This window comes from Melopsittacus undulatus, chromosome 1, assembly GCF_012275295.1.
Source record: "Melopsittacus undulatus isolate bMelUnd1 chromosome 1, bMelUnd1.mat.Z, whole genome shotgun sequence".
Classification (NCBI taxonomy): domain Eukaryota; kingdom Metazoa; phylum Chordata; class Aves; order Psittaciformes; family Psittaculidae; genus Melopsittacus; species Melopsittacus undulatus.
This window is the reverse complement of record NC_047527.1, coordinates 120,630,785-120,652,541: the sequence shown is the minus strand read 5'-3', so window position 1 is coordinate 120,652,541 and position 21,757 is coordinate 120,630,785. Positions and strand designations below refer to the sequence as shown.

Below are 21,757 nucleotides of genomic sequence, written 5' to 3'. Positions count from 1 at the left end.
AGTGTGATAAAAATAAATCTGCCAGATGAAGAAAAGGGATTGAGGGCAGCCATCAGAGGCTGTTGGAGTTGAATGAAATCACTGTTTGCACCAGTGTCCTGTGCTACTACACCTATGTCTTTTAACTGGGAATGAAATGACAGGAGTTGATGCAGTGGCCAAAGAGCTGTGCAACTCCCTTCTTCTTTAAATGCCTTCGCAGTGTTGGCTGTTTCATTGTGAGATAGGTCATGCTAATGAATTCAGTGCTGCATAAAGCAAACAAAAAGATGAGAAGCTTTTCTTAACTTGAAAACTTACTGAAAGCTATTCTGATTAATTATATGAAGGAGCTTTCTTAAAGGTAGGTTCCTTGTCCAGCCTTCCTAGCACCTTAATCTCCTTGTTTGTGAAAGCTGCTTTAGAATTTCAGAGAGTAATTACATCTAATACAGTGTTAGCTCCATTCAGTGATAGAAGAGTTCAGAAATAAGCTATTCCAGTCTTCCAGATGTTTTCCTCTCTATGGCCATGTAGGTTCCAATCAGGCTTTTTTTCTTTGACAAGATTTTGCAATGGTTTTTACATGGTTTAGCTGGAAAGGCTTCCAGAAGGTAGGCAATAGTTCTGAATAGGGTCATTTCAGGGCAGGTTTGTATTTGCCTTTAGTACTGTACTGTATTCATGACAGAAGTTTTTGCATTTCCACTTGAAAGAACAGTCTGTTCCTGTCATGTTGTGCTCCACTAAAGCATGTTGTGAAACCCTAACAGCCCCCATTCCACTGCGTGTTTGTCAGATGTTGTCATCAGCCATGCCTTCCTTTAGAGACAGGAGGTTCTCTGGGACTGGGACTCTTACCTGCTTTACATGCTTAAGTGCTTCAGACATCACGATTCTGGGTACATTGTAGGGTTTTTAATATATGGTAGTGTACTGCACAGAAAAATAAATTGCAGTCCTCATTGTTGGGTGACACTCGAATTAAAGAAGGGAGCAGCTGTGGTAGGGTTACATCAGCCCTCTCCTGCTGTAGAGCTGTTCTTTCAGGCAGCACCTCATACAGAAGAGCTACCTGTGTCAAACTATACACAAACTTTACACACTCTCTTGAAGAGAGCTTTTGGTTTTGTGCATAGGTGCAGTGGGGTTTGATTTCTGCATGGACCCAGTGTTGCAGAGTTTTTTCTGTTGTGTGCTGGATACAGCATTTAATTATACTTTGATTGGTAGCCTTTGGAAATTTCATGTCACTTCTTTAAAGAGAAGGAGTGAAGCTGTGGGGGATCCCAAGCTGTGCCAGTGAACCTTTGAACAGCCTTGAAAAAGTCATAATTTCTGTGAAGCAGTCACTAGACCAATGACATTCACTTATTTATAAGTATCACTGTGGTACCACTGCCACTGAGTCACAGCAATTCTCAGTCTTCTTTTGGCAGGAGCCATATCCACCCCACAGTAGGTAAGGATAAAGTAAAACAGCTTTCTTCCATAATATGCAATAGGAAAAGGGCTGGTAGATCCCTTATGCAGTGGTTCTCAGGTTATGAACCTCTTCCCTTGCACAGTGGTAGGCTGTACTGAGGCACCAGCAAAGTGGAGGACTTGAGTGTTTTGGATACAATTCTTTAGTGCGGAAGTGGGCACAGAAACCCTGAAACATTTCTGAGGCATGGTAAATAGCATTGCCATCTTTCATAGCTGATTTTGTTGCATATTCCCAGCTGCAGGAATTTGTGACATAAAGAGGCAGGTACATACTGTTACATACATGTTATAATGACATCGAGCCACAGCAGATTAGGAAGAAGCACAGAATTTCATTGCATTTGTAGAAATGTGTAAAGTTTAATGATTTTGGCTGCTGATGGTTTTACTGTGGCAGACTTTGAATACACTCTAATGCCTTTGAAGGTGAAAGACTGATGATCTTCCTCGAAAGCAAAAGCCTCCCTGAAGATAAACCCAACAAGCATGTATGCAGTGTAGGAGTTCTCTCAAAAATAGCCTGCATTTCAAAATATGTCCTGATCTGTTTTCCTTAGTGATCTAAGAGATGATTTGAATGTACATGTTGAGAAGTCTAAGCGTTAATTATGTAAGGCAAATTAGCTGTAATAATCTTCATCCTTAGAGAGCTCAATTTTGGGCAACCTGTCTTGAATTAGGCACAACAGATACCTAGAACAGGGTCCAGAAACCCAGCCCACTGAGTGTGGAGTTGCAAGGACTGAGGGAGAAGAAGAATTGCAAACTTTCTGAAAGCAGTTTGCCCTTGGGAGCAGTCTGTGCTAACAGCTCATCTTCCACCAAGGAATCTCAAGGCCTTTTACAGATTTTAATGCTTTGGTCTCTCTGACACTGTTGTCAGTTAAAAAGGTCTTTTTAACCTCATCTTACTAGCACAATGTAGAAGTTATGTAGTATACTGGGTCTGGCTGTGTTAAAATACAGACACATGGGAAGTACATACTAGCTGGAACAAGAATCTCCATCTCTTTACTTTTGGTCTTATATTTCAGTATCTGATGAGACATTATAACTGGTGTATCATAAGAACGTGTATGGAAGAAATAATTAGAAAGCTAAGTAAATTCCTTCATAAACTTCTGTCAGAGGAAATGGAGCTTTTCTGTACATGAGTCTGGTTCCTTAGAACAGGAAATAACTGGCCAGAAACAAAGCAAGAGAAAAGAAGTCTTTAGCCACTGGCACAGCTGGGCTACTGCTGGCTGGAATATGAGGGATGTGAACCCTGGTACTGGTGCCAGCCTCTGGAGGGGATGTTGTCCAGTACAAATAAAATGGCACTGAAAACTTCCCTGGCAACCAAGTTAGAGTTTAAAAAATAATGTGAAATTGATCTCAAGTCAGGAGGTTTCTATCAGAAGGGACCTGGAATAGTGAGTGCACACTGTGCCTATGAATTCTGAGATGTGCGTTCATTTTCCAGTATTTCAAAATGTTGTCTTTGGTGGCGCAGGCAGGATTGTGAATGGAAACCCGGGTTTATAAAATGGGGAGTGCATTCATGTCACCGACTTGGAGAAAGATTTACTCTCGCCTGTATTTTCCTCCCTCTGACAGCGCTCTGCCTCTCCCCTTACCACAGACACCCTCCCACCCAGCCAGAGGCAGTCAGTCTCTCAGGTGAGGCCCCAGCCCAGGCTCCGCTGACACTCGGTGCCTGCTGCAGAAAGAGGTGGGGCTGCCACAGCCACAGCTCCCTCCTGCCTTTCCCACTGACCTGAGTTCATGCTGCTGCTGCTGCTGCTCTGCCAGCGGCTGAGGCTTCCCTGTGCAGTGTAATCCCTGCACCCTCGGAGCATCCAGCAGCTGCCGGGCACTTGCAGCCCTCTCATGAATTTCTCTCTTTTTCTCCAAGGGGCTGACTGTTGTGGTTTCAAGGCTACTGTTTTCCATCTCATCACAGGAACACTGTAAGTATAACTTCTACTGTGGTTCTTTAGTTATTGCCTTTGTGAAACTCATCTGTCTTGTACTGCATAGTAGGAGTTACTACTTCAAAGTCTCTGTGAGGCTTGTTGTGGTCTCTGCTCCTGATTGAGGTATTCAAATGGACCTTTGGCATTTTAGTTTTTAGCTGGATTAAAACATCAAAACATGAAACATGAAATCAAACCAGCTCAATATATTGGGAGCTTCCTGGCTGCTGTTTTCCTGCTATGTAGGTAAATTGCTAGTGTCCTTCCTCTGCCTAGTGAAGTGGAAATGAGAAGCATTTCTATCCTTGCTTGTTTGCTGGAGCAAGTTTTCTAACAACCCAGGGAATAGAAACTTCAATGCATTTTGTAAACTCTGGGGATGCTGAGGCAGGTAATCCTGCTACCTGCTGAAGTGTAGCTAGCAAGTGAAGTTTTGGAAAGGAGTTAGGTTGGGGGGTATCTGTCTGTCTCATTTCCTAAAGTCCTGAAGGTGAGATAGAGAAGTAAATGAGTGTAGGGAGATCAGATGGCTGCAGCAGTGTACTGGCACATTCAAACTGGTGATCTAAACTTAGGATTTTAAGGGAAGGAGTCTTGAGCTCAGGGAGCAATTCTGATACAGGTTACAATCACTTCAAACTTACAGCTTCAGATTTTCATGTTCTAAATAGCATTCACAATTTCTAGGTGTTAACCTAGCTCCAGCATTAAGGTTCCTTGACTGTATTTAATCTGTGGTTTGAAAAGAAGTATTTTCCTGTATAAATGTATAAATAATCTCTTGGGGTATCCTTGAAAGTTGGGTGAGAATGAACTACATGTGAGCAGAATCACTGTGATTTTATACTTTCTTTCAGGTATCTTATTGGACAATGGAATTTGTATGGAAACAAAGGTGGTATCTTCAGCTGGGCTGTATATTGATGCTGAATTTGGTTTATGCCAATCTAGATTATCACAAAGAAACTCCTCCAAGCCTGGGTCAGATTGACCATGAGTGCTGGGAGGTCTCATCCCATGGGTTGGTGGAAATGAAGAAACTCAAGGTAGCAGATACGATCATTGGTCTCTGGGACTTCATGATGTTCCTAAAGGAATCCCCTAAGCCCAAGCACAATGAACTCTTCAATGAGTTAGCCCAGAACTTCTGGGATATGTATGTAGACTGTGTGCTCTCAAGATCCCATGGAATGGGCAGAAGACAATTAGCATCTCCCAAATACTCTTCCATATACTCACATAGAACTTTAGAAGGTAACTATAAGATATAGTGTTAATCTGTTACATGCTAACTTTAAACTGAAACACTTCCATCTTCATCCTTGAATATTTAGATAACTCAATATAGTAATTTCCAGTTTTCTGTCTCTACTTCTGTCAAAAGTATTTGCATCTTTCAATGGTACTTACTTTCACAATACACGAGCCAAAATAAGTTAGGGTACTAAATTTCTGTATTTAACAAAATGCAAAAAATGTCGGGTGTGCATGTGGTAGTGTGTGGAAATGGATGCTGAATGCTGTCACTGTGTGCATATAAATGGCATTAAAGTACTAAAAGTTTCCTGGTGTTTGGACTTTAGTCTCAACTATGGGGAATCATCCTTCTGTAAGAAGGGAAGCTCAAATGCCTGACTGCTCGAACCCTGTTCTTCCCATTAAAACTATTGATACGTAATATGATCTCATGGTCATTGTGAATCATCAGTGACAAATTCTGGTCATCACGGTCTGAGATGAGTCTGAATTGATGATTCTATAAGGTTAGGGTCTTACTAACCAGTCCTAGATCTGTTGGATCCTTTCATCCTTAGCAATGGACTTTCTTCAGATGTTTTAGGTTTCCAGACTGAACATAGAATCATAGAATGGTTTGGGTTGGAAAGGACCTTAAGATCATCTAGTTCTGACTCCCCGGCCATGGGCAGGGACTCCTCATACTAGACCATGTCACCTGATGCTCTGTCCAACCTGGCCTTGAACACTGCCAGGGATGGAGCATTTACCACCTCTTTGGGTTTAATCCAGTGCCTCACCACCCTCATAGTAAAGAACTTCTTTCTTATATCTAACCTGAACTTTGCCTGTGTTTGGACCCATTTCCCCTTGTAGTATCACTATTGTCCCTGATGTGAAGAGTCCCCCTCTGGCATCCTTGTAGGCCCCCTTCAGATACCACACGGCCTTCTCTTCTGCAGAGTGAATAGCCCCCATTTTCTTAGCCTGTCTTGATACATGGAGATGATTTAATTCTAGCATTCCTAGAAATTTGCTTAGAAAATAATGACTTTTCTTTCATAATCTTGCAGGGTCTGCTTTCACCAATCCATTTTAGTCAAAATAAAGATACCTCAGCAAGGCAACATCAAAATGAAGGAGCACAAAAGCACGGCATGTACTCGAGATGCTTAGACAAGTCCACTGGCATGGTTCAACCTTCTTTTTTTTCCTTTTCTTTGTATAAAGCACTTAATCACTGCTAAACTGATAAGTATGTGAACTCCCACATTGTCACTTTTGCTTTCCTGTCTTGCAGTCTGTCAAGGTTGCCTTTATCCCACTGCATGTCTGAATGCTTTTGTTTTGAGTTAAGACTTTTGTTGTCTCAGGTAAGCTTGTAAGTCTGAACCAGTTTCGTATTTTTGAAAAGGCTCATCTTTTCCATTAATTCTCTTTTTTTAAAGTTAATTTGGGTGGAAGCCCAATATATTTTTATACTTTAAGCAATGGAGAAAATGTCAACAAACATTTTATACAGTCTTGCACATAAATTAGCTTCAAGAATTGCAAAAAAGTGTGACATCAAGCTAAAGGGAAGGATTATGCTTATTGTAATGCCTGTGCAGTCTTAACTTTGTAATTTATCACTGCTTAATATAGGCTGTGGATTAATTAAAGTATTTTTCTATGCAGCAAGGTCTGAATAGTAGTAATTTTCTTGTCTAATAACACGTTATTTGCAAAGCCACTGCTACATTACATTAAGAACAATATTTTACACGAGACTGCTCTTTATCTACACATTTATACAGGTAAATAAAGTGATACAGTCCATCCCTGTCACAACAGGCAACATCACAGTTGAGACCCATGCATTCAGTGGTTTGAAAGAGTGAGAGACTAGGCTTGACTATGTCTTCCTTTATAAGAAACAGTCCAGCATGGGTAAAATAATTCAGGGAGATTAACCATGGAGTTAATCCATTTGTCCTGAGCACAGAAAGCCTGAGAACAAATGGGAACACTCAGAGATGCAGACTGTTCTCTGCTTTACTCCTTAGGCTATGCAGCTTGTTCAGTCTCTGTTGTGTTCTAGCCTTTTATAAGATCCCAGCTGGGTTTAATTACTGTAGAAAACAGTACTTACATAGTAACAACATATAAACCTTCATAAGTAACAAGAAATCCATCCCAGGTATGCCTAGCTCATATATAGCTTGTAAAATATCCAACAAGTCTCACAGATTTTGTAAACACTCATTTAGGTAAACACAATATCGAACTGCATCTTGTAAATTAGATCTCCTACGGTATTCCAGAGAGGACACAAAAATAGTGAGAAATTTCTCTTACCCATGAATATCACTGTAAGTTCCTGATACAAAAAGTATTTTAAATACACCTTTTCTCTTGAGCAAATAGAAGGAGTAATGATACACCCAAACCCAGCAGTTTCAGGAACTGATAGATTGTGATGAGCAGCTATTTGAGATCCAGTCTAATCTGTTCCAATAACACCCACTTTATAAAGCCATGTACTGTGTTGAATTTCCATCAAATAAAGTATTTTAACTGTCATAAACCAGATAAATAAATTCCCCTTCTTCACACCTACAGATAATTTTATTCATCACCAACAGAAGCGTAGAACTATAGTAACATTTTAAAGGTAATGTTTCCTATACTAGTGATCTTTTAGTTGAGTGACAGAACAAGGTATCCTGTGCAGTTTTAAAAGCTCCATCCTTCCTGAGATTGTAAGTCTTTGTTTTAATTAGTTTTCTATAGGATACAGAGGTGTTTAGCATCTACCATGGTTGGCTCCAGAATGCTTGAACAATCTCTTGCTATGGGTGGCCTGCAGTGTCTGCCAAAGGGGCAGGTGACTGAATGATAGGAACACAGCACTGTAAGCAGCAGCAGCACAACAAATTCCAGGTGGACTCACCTCTTTCGATTATAACAAAGCCATGCTGCTAGCTGGCTGCAGGAGGGATTAACAGTGAATGGGGTGATCTCCTCCTCCCCTAGTACTCTGCACTCCCTCTCTTTCCACCCCTGAGCAGGAGCAGCAAGCCCAGTTTTCTTGGGTTCCTCTGCTGACAGCCAGTCCACAGTCCATGGCTGGCTGGCAAAACCAGATGCTGTCTATGTTGCTCGGAAAGCTTGTGTTAGTATTAATTTATTAAGTGTAAATGTACACATTTTGTGAAATTCTGTCCCCTTCTTTCTCTAGTCCTTGACAGAGTTAACAGTAGCATTTGCTGGTACTTGTTTGCACTGTACTGTAGCAGAAGCACAATACAGCTGGAGGAGGAGTGCTGTGGGGCACATTTTGTGCCTGATTTGAAGTTTTAACATAAGCATAAAAATAAACTGATTTGAAGTTAAAAGATCTTTTATATCTATACCTTGGCTATACTGTATCGCTGTAGCTTTTGTACAGAAATTTGAAGCATTTACATGAGTCCTATATGGTTTTTTGGAAGAAATGGGCCTTTGCTTTCCTGCCAGTAGTAATGAGTCACCTGCACATCCACATATGAACAAGGGTGTAAAAAACCTCTAAATATCATAGTATTTGTTCTCCTAGGCAAATATGTATTGCTCAGTTTTAATTGTGTAAAGACAATGGAATGCACTTTTGTGGCCCCAGTGTGTAGATACATTTTGCCATTCTCTAAAACAGTAATACAGCAGCACAGCTGCTGAAGAGCTGTTGGAGAAATATAAACTGAGCAAGACTAGTTGACATATTAGTTAGATAATCTCTATATACCTTAGCTTACCTTTCTTGCAGGCAGGCCAGAAATACACATGCAGAGTTATTTAATAAAACATACTAAAACATTATGCAGATAATTTGGGGGGAAAAATCATCATAAAAACAGATTATACTTAGAAATTATCAGTTAGCAAAGGGCCAGCATAAGAAATTAAATTAAAATAGCATAAGTTAATGTGATTTCTCTAGCCTTAAGTACTAGATGACTGTCTTACTCTACAACATAATGTTTAACAGACCTGCCCATAAGAAAATGCTTCTGATCTTTGCAAACTGCACCTATGGAGTGAGTAAGTACCATTTCATATGGCTGGTTTGGTTTATTTCATTATTTTATTCAGGTTCTTGTTTCTATAGAATTTAAGTAGACAAATTTGAAACAAAAATCACCGCCTTTATGTTTAATGCCAGTACCGGTATGTCTTATTACATGGACAAACAGATTTTCAAGAAACCCTTCATACACACACCCACCCCATGGCTCTTTCAGGAAGTGAAAAAGGGAGTTGGGTACTAAGTTCTACCCATTTAGCTCAAACTTGTTTCAATTTTTCAAGCTGGCATTTAACGAAGTGAAAGTTTATACTTTCATGAAACATTGCTTACAGGCAAAAATGACAGACTATGTGCCAGAGCTTGTATGTCACGGAACCCCTTGCAATGTCACATAATTTTATGCCATATCACTGGCTAGTGACTGGTTTTAAAATGAGGTAATAGCCTCAGGGAATCTTGCTCTATTGTAATATAACAATTTTTGGCTTTGCCCAGGCTAGGAAAAGAGAGAATAGCTTAGAAACTGAGTCATGTACAAGAAGGTCTGCTCACAAGTTTGTGTTGGTATTCTAGAAGTGGAAGACAAAGAGTTCCTCTTGGAGACAATAGGGGCAATAACCCAAGAAGTAATTAGAATAGTACGATCAGTCCAAGAGCTGTCAGAAATCCCTGAACAGCAGGACACTTCAGCGTGTCTCCACCAGGCTTGGAGAAACTTGGCACAAACAAGCTTTTTAGGGAGTCTTTAGATGAAAACTGAGAGAACGTAAATCAGAAGTCCTCATGCTAAAGAAGGCAGTTCAAGAAACAAAATGGACTGGGACAAAACCCACATGGGTATGGGATCCAGGAAAATGAGGAAATGAATGTGTTTATGTGAAAGGTCATTGCCCTGCTCGATGGAAGAGATACTTAAACTGCAATGTGTGGAATGAGTCAACAAGAGATGGAAAACTAAATAGTGGACCGACTGATAGAGGATCACGGTAACCTGACACTAACACACAAAATTTTTAGACTCAGCCTACCTGTGTACCTTACTGTACAGGGTACTTTATTAATAAATCATCCCCATGTTTATAATTAGTTAAGGCAAAATACAGTTTTGCTCTCAAGATGCTCTATGCAATTCACCAAAGAATTACAAACAGATTTTATCTTGTATCTAAGATGCACATACAGTTAACTATAGTAAAAACACTGTTCAGAACACTCTATTCCACAGGTACCAAAGCTTTCTAGACCAAGTCCAGTGTTTTAATGCTTTTGATCTTTCTTTAAGGCTTCTTCAGAAAGAGGCAGCTTTCTAAGAGCAAATTCTGTAACATTCAGTGGCCTTCCAGTTAATGGAGGTGTACTTTTGACAGTTACTAAGTGACCAGATCCAATCTGAAAAACAAAATACATTACATGACAGTCACGTTAGTATTTAAAATGAGAGTTAGATCATGAACTGTCTTTCAAAAATATTATTCATCTGGTGGAGATGCATGCTGAGGTTTCTGAGGTCTATTCAAGCTATCCTTTACGTGAAATTAACAAATTGTTCCCATCAGTACAAAGGAAAGGACAGAGTGGTTTTTCACCAGGTACCTTTATGTACTCGGCTTTTCTGCCTTCACGTCTGATCTTATGAAAAGGAGAAGCAAATCAAGCCTTTATTACAATAGAAGTTTGTTGTGCAATGTTGTTGGGATTTGTATATAATATGAGCCAGTTTTTGTCCTCAGCATTTCATTATACATTAATACTTCAAAGAAAAAAAAGGAACACACCCTATTTCTCTCAGAATGCATTTGCCTATAACTGCTCCTCCAGGAAAACTTGAAGACTGAAAGGGACATACTACTCTCTATATTGAATAAGTATATTCAGTATAAGGAATACATATTTTTATACATATGTGTATATATATGTAAATCCCAGTGATACCTCTATCTTCTAAGCATGACCTACTAAAACAAACAATGCAACTCTTCAAGTGCTTGTGGCTCACATGTTTAATTACTTGACCTTGACTGGTCTGCAACAACCATCCTGGCCTAATTTTTATCTCTCCCTGTGAAGGGTGTTTAGCAGAGAGGAGGGAAGAAGATTGTTCCAAGAAAAAATTTGCTGGCCATATCTGTTATTTGTATTTCTTCTAAGCAATGTACCCAAGCAGTTTTATTTGGTGTTCTTGATGTGTTCCATTTCTTAACACACTTACTCTGCAAAATGGACTAACCTTTCCTTCTTTTTGTCTACAGTTGTTGAGATATTGTCTATAAAACCATAAAATACTTTCTTATTAAAACCTCTTCCACCGAAAAAAATGAATAGTCTTGGCTTGAGGTCCAAGTCTTTAAAATAGAATATAACAACATATTTCTCTCTATCAACAATTTCCAGAATGCTCGTGTCTAAATTTTTCAGAAACTTTCTACAAAATATTGCTGATTAACAGTCTCACTGATACAGGCATGTAAATCTGTAATTTTTTTACCCCACTTCATCTTGAATTTACAAAAGTTTAGGGCAAAGATAATTTGATAAAAATCCTAGTCCAGCACTTTGAGACCATCCCCTGGCTTCCTATTAGGCACCTCCTTTCTTCATCACATCAAACATGAACTGCTTATTTTCCTTTTCAGGGTGTATCCACCTTATTTGTCATTACAGAGAGCCAATTACAGTTGTCATGCCAGAGAGCCCATGGTAGTGGAATCTCCTGCCTTTGTGCAAGTTTTAAATCAACACCTTGTGTTTTTATTTCTTTGTTTCTCCTCTCATGTAAAAGTAACTTATAAGCAATCAAGAAGCTATCCCTCCCCTAAAATCCTCCTTAGCTGTGATGTTTACACAGAAATCATCCAGGTAACTCAAAAGCAGTTACTGACTGGAGTGGAGATTCTCCCACATCTTAACCCAGGTTGTCAAAAATCAACATCTAAATATGCTGTTACACCCAAATACGATCCTAACAATGGCTTTTATTTTCTTACACTTCAATGAACTGATATAAATGAGGGGGAAAAAAAATCTTTTCTGCAGATGCAAGGAGTTGGCTTATCTGCAGAAAGCGAGGAACATGTTTACTGACAAAGGACACTTCTGCTGATGTATTAGAGATCGGGCAGATTTACCCAACAATTAGTGAAGGAAGGCTTGACCTCAGCAAGGTTTTCGTGAGAGGCTATCCCACAAGAGGTACATGTCAAGTAGCATAGGACCATCTTGCCCAGACTTCTTATGAGGAATTTGTAGATCTGAATCTCATTCTGAGCAACTACCTGTTGTCTGAGGATATATCAGAAAGGGAAGTTGTGCTTTGCAGGAGATACAGATTCTTTCTTACATATTTGGAGCTTGTCAGATGAATATTATTAAAGAAAGAGTAAGCCACAGGACATACACAGACAAAATAAACACCAAAGCACTTACACATCAATGAAAATAAATAAAATAAAATAAATAAAATAAAATAGGTGATTACTTAACTGTTGTACCGAGGCCTTTAATATGAGTAGAATAAACTGCTTCATTTTGAGTCTTCAGTTTAGGTCTGGAAGCCTCTATTGATTTTTCCTGAAGCCTTTTTGCTTTCTAAAGATAGTCAGAGAAAAATATAAAATCGCTTTAATCCAAATGAATTGTGTAATTTGTACTTGTTAGATAATATATAAAAAAACAACAAAATAAATGAGGTGATAATTCTATTGGCCTTTAATTGTAGGTACCCTCCCTCTGGTTTGTAAATCTCTCTTGTAGTGGGCACATGAAAACAGAATAAATGGACATGACTTTGCAAGGGTGAGAAAGGAATAATCACTTGCTATGACCTCTGGGCTGTATTCTTTCTAATGTAGCCATATGTGCTGTTCGCCTTCATCACCACAAGAGTACACTGTTGCCTCATGTTCAGCTTATCACCCCATCCCTAATACACATCCACATAGCCAAGTTAGTCCTCAGGCTGTACCAATGCATGACAACCATAATACATCCCAGGTGCATGACTTCACATTTGTTTTCATGAACTTCATGAACTTTTGGTCAGCCCAGCCCTACAGCTTGACAAGGTCTTTCTGAATAACAACCCTGCCTCCCAGCATATGGAATGCTTTCTCCAGCTCAGAACCTGCGATGAGGATGCAAGCTAATCCAATATCCAAGTCATTAATAAAAATGTTAAATAGTATTGACAGTATAATTGACTCTGTGGAATATCACTCAAAACTGACTGCTAGTTAAACTTTAATTATTGACCACTGTCCTTTGAGCCCATCAGTCCAGACATTTTATCCAATTTGTAGTCCACGGGTATGCAGTTCAGTCCTTATCTCCCCATTTTGGCTAGAAGGAGGATACACAAGATTGAACTGAAAATCTTGCTAAAGCCAACAGAAGTAATATCCATCTTCCTTCTCCAGAGCAAAGCATTTCATCACAAAAGGCAACCATGTTGTCAAGGCGTGATTTGTCCCTGGTAAATCCATGACAGCCATTACCAATTACCTTCTTGTCCCTTGCATACCTAAATCAGCTTCCCAGGGACTCAGTCAGAACTAACCAGTTCCCCAAATCTGTGGGGGAATTTTTCTGTCCTTCTATAAATTTCTAACTCTAGCATAGAACTTTACTACAGGCCAGGGAGGTGCTTGCACTTGAAGGAAATTGTTCTCTTTTGCATCTCCTTTGGGAAAGGAAGGAAAATTAAATTTAGCTGCCAAAGTGTTTAAGTCTGATTTAATTCATTTTCCAACTTAGTCGGATTGCCTAAGAAGGACTCTACGAGTTTTTATGTTCTTTTGGAAAAGAACAAATAGTGCTAAAAGAAACTCCTTTCATCATAAAGTATTTCCCGTCTTGAAGGATGCTTGCTGGACTAAGTATAGGGAATGAAATAATAGAAAAATTAAAGAAAAATAAGAATGACCACAGTTTTAGTTTCAACAGTTTCAGGACAAATACACACACACACACACAATTACAAGTGCATAAACAATGTTGATCTCCCCTTTGTGACGGCAATCAGAAGAGCAGAAGAATCAAAGATTGCGTAGCTTTGCCAATACATCTTAAGGTTCATTCTTCTATGTCTGTGTGAATATAAAATTTACTCTAACTTCTACTTGAATATCCTCATAATTCATTAAGAAATGTGTCTGGAACTTCAAAATTATTATAACTATACTGTGAATATATGTTTTGCTCCATCACTCATATTTCTTACCTTCAGTGCCTCATAGTTGGATGTCCGAGTCAAGAAATTTTCCCAAGATTTATTTAGCATTTCTCTCTGCTTGTGGATAGCTTTGATCTGTAACATAAATGAGATTTACAAGATGCAACACAATCCCCTTCTCACAAGCTTTTCTGAATTCTTTGAGCTGTTTTGAGTATCATGTTCACCTATGCCCCTTTGGTTACCTTAGCTCATACCTCTCACCTGGGATTGGATGATAATGTTGTAGTGATGTACTTGTCCTTTAAAAACTTCACTTATGTACTGCCTTTATAAAAATAAAGGCTTATCTTCTCTGTGCAAACTAATTTCCCCTTTTCCAAAAGATACATTGGAAGAGCCAAAGCTCTTTCAGGAATACTTCCTGTATATTCTCACTTTCAGATGCTGAATAACAGAGATGGAATCACTCCTGGTGACAAAAGCGCAGGCATCATAATGCATGACAATCCTCAAAAACACTAACATGAGATTTTAGACAACTGGACCAACTGAACTTACTTCTCAGAAAGCAGGAGAGGATGAGCAAAAATGCCAAATGCTTGCCCTAAAACCAAACCTGGAAAATGTCTGTTCCTGTTCACACTTAGCATGCCAGGAAGTACAAAGGCCTGCTTTCTAAAGTAATGAAACTCTATGACTATTCAACCAAGGGATCATGTAACAAAGGCTTACGTTTCATTTTAAGAATCAGATGTAGTTGTAATAGGCACTTTAAATCATTATCTGGTACAGATGAACACACGTGCAACTCTATAGTAGCATAATGGTCATTTCTCATCACACTGTTGCTGATGCATCACTGATGATACTGCTTCATTTTTTCATGTTACTTTCTAAATAGTGGTAAAATGATACAAATTGGGAGAACTGAGTTTATTTGAAGTTAAAATTTTTCTGCTGAGACAGATTAAGATGTCTTCAAGCAGTGTACAGATCTGGTATTCTCAACATTATGTACCAATAAAATCTTCATATAAATTGACAAAAAAGCTTACATGGCCTTTACTTGTTTAAATACTCTTTGTCTTACTTTTTTATATGTTTTTTGTTCTTCTTGTATTTCTTGTTGGTGTTGACTTTCAAGCACTGCAGTCTGCAAAGCAGCAACCTTTCTTCCAGTATCTTCTGATACCTCTGAAAGAACTTTCAAAGCTTCCTCATCTGATTCAATAGGCTTGAATTCTTCTTTTAGTTCTGCACAGATTTCACTCCAAACTTCTCCAACCTGTATGTGCAAAGCACCACAGTAGTTGCTATTTATATCTTTTTTTCAGTTCCTTTTAGACTTCAGTAATACTACACCAAATTCATTTATGATAACCCTTCCTAAGCCTTCCCAAGCCCAAGCTTGACTCCACAGAAGAATAACAGGAATGCTGACAACTACAGAAACTCAGAAGAAATACATATAGCTACAAGATACCACATTATGAGAGTGAAGTATTGTGTCCTGCTGGCTAGTTCTTAAAATCTCAAATTACACACATGATCAGATCAAACTGCAATGTGAGACATAAACCGAAGCTGGAATTATCAACTAAAGATTGAGTCTTGCTAGTTTCTGAACACTTCAAGATCTCACATACTTAATTTCTAAGCAGAAACTTGGCATAAACTGAAGGATCTTTTGAGCAGGAGGGCTCCCACAAAGCTTATTATCCTGTTCTTTTTTCCTATAGGCACATCATTCTTGACTTTTGATAGTATGGATGGATAGTACATGTGGGGACAAAGATGGGAAAGCACAGACAAACCTTTATCAGAATGTGTATTTAAAGTAATTTTTAATAGTAAGCCACCACTCCCCTAAACTGACCTTACTGGCAAAGAGGCAGCCCTACTCTCCAGCCCTTCCCTAATTTCTTAATTCTATTCTGGTGCATTCCTGTTTCTTGATTTGGGAAACAGTTAAATCTATTTTTTCTCAGAGTTATTTTTAAGTAATGCTGGTTTCTAGTCTCATTTTCTATGCAGTCACAAACATTTGTAATGGTACAGAGGAAGAGTCTGAGGAGTGCTGCAGTGACGGAGGTAGGGTTGTTTCTTTGGATGGTATATACTGGCTTGCTATGAAACTATAGGCGACTTGTGACATAGGTGACAGCTTTTGAAGGGCTGTTTGTTGTATCCTCACATATACTTTCTATTTTTGCAAATATAGATGCAATAGTAAGATCTTCTAACACAATACTCACTTTAAAATCAATATAATGCTGTATGATAGCAAGCGTGACACAGTCCTTAGCCGGTAAGCCAGGTAAATTTTCAAAACCTAAAATAAAATGAATCATGTCAGTATTAACAGCATCCTGAAATTATCTTAAAATGCAACATCCTAAAAAGAAGACACTATGCTATTTGTCATATAATTACATGCAAAACCTTCATCACATATACCAGTCATTCTTAAAATCCTGAGCAGGCTTTTAGTGATAACCCCCCCTGTTTTCTTCTTAATAAATTCTCTCTATACTAACTCTTTACTTATGAGTGGCTCCAGTAACCTTCCAATCACTTGGAAAGCCAGGATTTGCTATGCTTTTGTGGAAAGGGTTTGATCTTTCCTTAAAGCAGACAGTTGACTCCACAGATCAGTTTCTAAAGAAGCAATTCGGCACAGTTTGCTTTAGCTGTGAAGCAGCCAAAAGGAGAACCATAGTACAGGATGTTCAGTATTTTGTTTCAAAGCTGTGTAATGGTGGTGTCCTCCATCTCAGACTTGAGCCTTGAGCATAATCCTTGAGCATGAGTCCATCTTTTAAAAAACACATTTAAAATATATGTAAAAGAATAAGGTAGAGAGGTATGGTTGTTGAGACTATATCTTTCTCTTTTTTGCATGATATATGTTATATTTGATGGTAAAAAACGAAACCACGTCTGTCAAATCTCATCCTATACCCCATCATACCATCTGTGTGGTAACTGGGAATGTAGCATCTATTAGACTATAATCACATCATTTTTGAAGTTAAGAAATATCATAAATACAGACCACTTAACACTGGTTTTCCTGATCACCATGTTAAAGGCTGTTAGGGAGCATCGCTACAGTAAGAGGAAGATGCTGAGAAAAGACTATAAAAATATTTCAATTTATTATCCACTGTCATGTTATTTCAGTACTTCACAGGAGACATACAACTAACATGGGGTATGTGTGAACATAGGAGGAAGCTGCAAGAAAATCTCATGCCTTTTTGCTTAAATAAAGAATTTAGCTGTGATCCAACATTTAACATGATTAACATTATAAAAATCAGCAAGAACCTGGATTACAACAGAGGAAGAACTATGTATAGTTTATTAGAGAAACTAAAGATGTTTTCAACACAGTTGGTTCTCTAGGTTACCGAGGGAACTGGCTGAAGCAATCTCAAACAATTACTGATCATCTCGGAATCTGTGGAGGATAGACAGGAAAAAACAAACATAATGCCTTCTTCTAAAAGAGCGAAAGGACAAGCCAGAGAATATTGGTTCAGTTCAGTTCACGAAAAAAGACTGAAACAAATGATTAAGCAAATAATGTTTATGTAGCTAAATGCAACAGTGAAAACATTTATATCCAACACAAATTAGTAAAAACTGAGATCTAGCTTTTTTCTATAGCCAGATAAGAGATCTTACGGATTTGCTAGAGTTTATTGTGTATCTTGACTTCAGCTTAGGTTTTAGGCAAGGGTGTAATGTGTCTTACTCAGTGTACATAGAATTAGGAGCTACCATGGCATTTTGAATGAAAAGATTAAAATGCAAATTGATTTTGCCAATCCAAAAAATGATCTAAACCTACAGAATTTAATTCAGTAAGGACAAATAAAAAATTCTAAATGTAAGAATAGTCATATGTGCAAATCCAGGATGGTAGTTGACTGTACAAGATCCTAAGTCAAATGAGCAAACAATATGCCACAATGAATAGAGAATTGTTATATTAATGTCAGTATGTTTATATAAAAGATGAGTTGAGTAATGTAGCTCTATGTAGCAGTGAGGCTTCTGCTGGAGTACTGTGTTCAGTTTTGGGACACTACAGATCAAGAAGAATGTGAATCAATTGTAAAGGCTCAAGAAAAAAAAACAACAGAACAGTGAAAATAATTAGAGTTCATGCTAGAAAATGGAATTGGTAACATCTTAATCTAGGGAAATAAAATGAAATGTAAAAGTGTTATGTGAAAGAGATATTGTGTGTGGGAAAGCAAATTACATAACATTTCAAGCAAATTTTAGGTTTAATTCTAGGAAAACTCTAATGGTAGGGACAGCAAAGTACTGGGGAAGTATTGATATCCTCAACAAACTGGGACTTCTAAGAACAGGATGAGCCAACATCAACAGAGTGTTAATAATGCTTCTCCAAGTTTCCTTTGACTTTTTTAAAAGTGACTTTATTAATTGCCAGTGAGAAAATTCAATTTAATGACAAACATGACACTAAAAAGGCAATTCACTTGTCTTACCTAGCTTGCAGAATAACAAATAAAGTTTTGCCTGTATGCTTTCTGAAATTTCCATGATGGCAAAGCTGGGACAGTTGGCAGGCAAGGGACTGACCTCTTGCTGTTTCTGGAAGCGGCTAGTAATAGGCCTCTTCATGTCTAATAATTTCAAAACACAAAACCAGAGGAGAAGAATGAAGAAGTAGTATGTTCCCAAAGCTATTACAGAAAATATTATCTATGCAATGGAAGTATGAGGATCTTTTGCAGGCAGCTATGGACATACTCTTTCATGTGATTTCTCCTCCAAAATACAGTTCAATCTTACTTTGTGGGCACTATGTAAATCATTTTGATAGTTTGGACACGAATTTGACCGTAATTTGGGAAATATGAATTAGCATGACTAAAGTTTTTCAAGAACATAGCACTGTCCTTACTTCTTTTTATAACATATAACAAAACACAATGGCTTTTGTGGAAAAAATTCAGTAGTTTAACTGCCCATTATTAGAAAAGCTGTTCAGGTGCTTTTCACGGTACATGACAAAGTAACCATGGTTCTGCTCATTACGTCGTTCATTCCCAGCTGCTGTAGAAAATGCCATCTAGTGGCCAGGCTCTATAAGGTATTTTGTATTTGGGAAGAACGACAGCATAGAGCTATAAATATTATAATTTACTTTCATCAGAATTCAGATTACAAAAGGAAATACAGTCTTTGTTTTACTTCGTTCGTTGGAACTGCTCACAGTTTCACATGCATCATAAAACTTACCAACAATCCTTCCATAGCGATCACGTTTGATTCCTAGATCCAACTCTTCCTGTCTCCATAATTGTATTAGAAGGCTAGCTGCTGTTTGATCTTTCTCCCCTCGCCAGGTACTGATGTGTGAAGTGGTTTTAGGGTTGTCACAAAATTCAACCAAGATTCCAAGGATTATATTGCACAGGTTCTTTTGCTTTACCTTGGTGAAGGAAAAGGAAAAAAATGTTTTATACTGTTCAAAACACAGTGATATCTACCTTCAAAAATAGAGAAATTGTATAATGTAATCAAGTAACTGCAAGCTTTTCATCACAACTGTTTGCATAAAACTGCTGTATAAACCTGTAAATCTGCCAAGTTTCTGGAATCCTGCCATGTGAAGTTCCATAAATCAAAGAATAATGGGAATTATTAGGGGAATAATGTAGGATCATGTAAGATGTGCATACCTGTGCATAGATGCCTCCAGGCTCTATTGCTGGAGAATTTACTACTACCAAGATTTATTTTTATAAGAAACAGACACTGAAGGCAGTGGCTGAGCTGTACCACATGGCACCTGCTCTATTCTATGGCCAGCACTTTTAGCAGCAGCTGAGAGTAGGAAAGGGTTTACAGCCTTGCACTTTGAGGGCATCAGAGGCAGGCAGTACAGCCAGTGAGAATGAGGAGAGAATGAAACAAGGAAGATGTATGCTGATTTTGTAAGAGGTGAAATGCCTGTGCCAGCATTATGTCCAAGACCTATACAGACAAGATACATGTACAAAGTAACCTTAAATATCTAAATTTTTAAAGCCTTCAAGTATATACTAACTCTGGTCTTACTAACTTCAATATGAAGTAAGAAGTGAGGTGCTTTTCTAAACAGAGATGTCATCCAAAGTAAGAGCATAGCTTTTCTTTTTAAAAAGAGCAAATTCTTGTTAAATTTAAAGCCCCCTCTGCCAAATTCTTATTTACATGGAAAATCCATGCAATCATTTCTGGGGAGTTATCCTGGTGTACGACCACCTTCCTATCTCACAGAATTACATGTATTGATCTTTTTGTTAATATTATAATTGTCTTACAAGGTACTGTAGCAAAATAATGCAACTTTCCATGTTGTTTTACTATTCTTCCATTCTGTAAAAACAATAAAACACTTACTGCCAACAAATCCAGAAGGAGAAAAATGCCCTGTTTTTCAAGAAAATAATCTTCTGCAATGTAAAATCCAAGGACACAGGACCTTAAACAGAAAAAAAATAATTGTGTAGAAACATTTTTATACTTTAGAATATTTTACAAACATCTAATCTGCTTTATGGAATTGCACAAATTCACTTGCTATCAGTACACTTCATACATTCAGGGAGTCAAAAATCATGTTTCACATGCCTTTTCATTTACACCATGTAACTAAACATACCCTACTTGACTGCTCTTTCTTCTCTTGCAGGTGGCACATCTTCCTTGTAGCGGCCCAAGAAATTTGTCAGGCTGACAATGAATTGGATGAGAATATGGATTTGAACTAAAACTTACTCAGTAAAAGAGGCTAAAATTTAGCTAGATCATGTCCCTGATCTGGCTTACTACAAGATTGTGTGAATTTTCTGCCAGCAGAATCAAGGGGTGAGATAAGCAAGACTGGGCTGGTTTTTTTTTTTTGGCAATGGTATTTGCTTCTCCCAGCGTAACGTGATCATAAAACCAGCATTCATGTTACTATTGCTTCATTCTCTTATTTTCTCACGGTCATTAACAAAGAAACAAGGGATCTCCTGCATTAGTATTTTCTGCCAGGCAAACATACCTTTTGGCTTTCAATGTATTTATCAACCTCTGTCTTAAAGCAAATTAACTTTTGGTTATCCTCCTGTGTATTGACATTCTCTGATAGCAACCTTTAAAATATTTCTAGCCCCATAGAGCAAGTTTACAACCACTTCTTACGCTTACGCAGTTTTTAGCTAGTAATGGTCTATTCTTGCCTTCTGTTTACTTCTCTGAAGTTATTTACAGACCCCAACCATACACCTCTTTTAGAAAGTCTTAGGTGATTCCACATGTCAGGAGGTCACACTGTGTGGGGACTTAAGACTGCTGTGTAAGGAGTTAAGTTGTCATACTGATCTCCTATTTAATAGAAGAGAATATATGCAGAATATTCCTTTTCTGTTTGTTTTTTAATAGTTTTTATTTAGTCAAATTGAATGAAGAATTTTTATACTTTGCAAATGGAAGAAAAGTCTATATTTGCAGGGAAAACTCATACTATTGCAGACCTAAAAATACATGATTTGTCATTTTTAAGAGTTACTGCTGCTAAAATACTTTACCAACCACAAGCAGTCGAGTGCACTTAGGAGGAGAAAACTGTGGCCTAATCCACTACATAACTTCTTTGGATCCATCTGAATGAATGGGATAAGTATATCCACTCCTTCATAGCTGAAGAATTCCTGTTGAAATGTTAATTAAAGCAACATGTTTATTAAATAATATTTACTAAATAGCTACATATAAGAAAATACAAAGGAAATTGAAAAAAACAAAATATTTATATCATAATAAATTCAGCGCACTTGCAAAAGCAAGATAAATCCCTTACAATAT

The 21,757-nt window shown here is 37.9% G+C and overlaps 2 protein-coding genes across 2 annotated transcripts in view; one reads left to right on the top strand and one right to left on the bottom strand.

The window, feature by feature from the left end:
- Positions 1–3,305: 3,305 nt before the first annotated feature.
- On the top strand, positions 3,306–6,347 carry FAM237B (family with sequence similarity 237 member B). The gene is made up of 3 exons (XM_031052513.2): positions 3,306–3,419; positions 4,283–4,679; positions 5,735–6,347. Exons 2-3 carry the CDS (start codon positions 4,298–4,300, stop codon positions 5,758–5,760), a joined length of 408 nt encoding a protein of 135 aa, XP_030908373.1. The 5' UTR covers positions 3,306–3,419; positions 4,283–4,297; the 3' UTR covers positions 5,761–6,347.
- A 2,401-nt stretch (positions 6,348–8,748) lies between these two features.
- Positions 8,749–21,757, bottom strand: part of CFAP69 (cilia and flagella associated protein 69) — a 30,155-nt gene continuing 17,146 nt past the window's right edge. The window contains exons 15-23 of the mRNA XM_005152941.4: positions 21,485–21,603; positions 20,306–20,387; positions 19,160–19,352; positions 18,403–18,540; positions 16,132–16,208; positions 14,967–15,161; positions 13,922–14,008; positions 12,187–12,291; positions 8,749–10,095 (exon numbers count right to left, since the gene is read on the bottom strand). Coding sequence (XP_005152998.2) covers positions 9,964–10,095; positions 12,187–12,291; positions 13,922–14,008; positions 14,967–15,161; positions 16,132–16,208; positions 18,403–18,540; positions 19,160–19,352; positions 20,306–20,387; positions 21,485–21,603 — 1,128 coding nt within the window. The 3' untranslated portion in view covers positions 8,749–9,963. The remainder of the gene's footprint in view (positions 10,096–12,186; positions 12,292–13,921; positions 14,009–14,966; positions 15,162–16,131; positions 16,209–18,402; positions 18,541–19,159; positions 19,353–20,305; positions 20,388–21,484; positions 21,604–21,757) is intronic.

Excerpts from the sequence above, each read along its gene's own strand:
- FAM237B (XM_031052513.2), top strand. The coding sequence starts at position 4,298 with ATGGAATTTGTATGGAAACAAAGGTGGTATCTTCAGCTGGGCTGTATA. Across the intron at positions 4,680-5,734 it reads CTCACATAGAACTTTAGAAG|GGTCTGCTTTCACCAATCCA; the intron begins GTAACTATAAGA and ends ATAATCTTGCAG.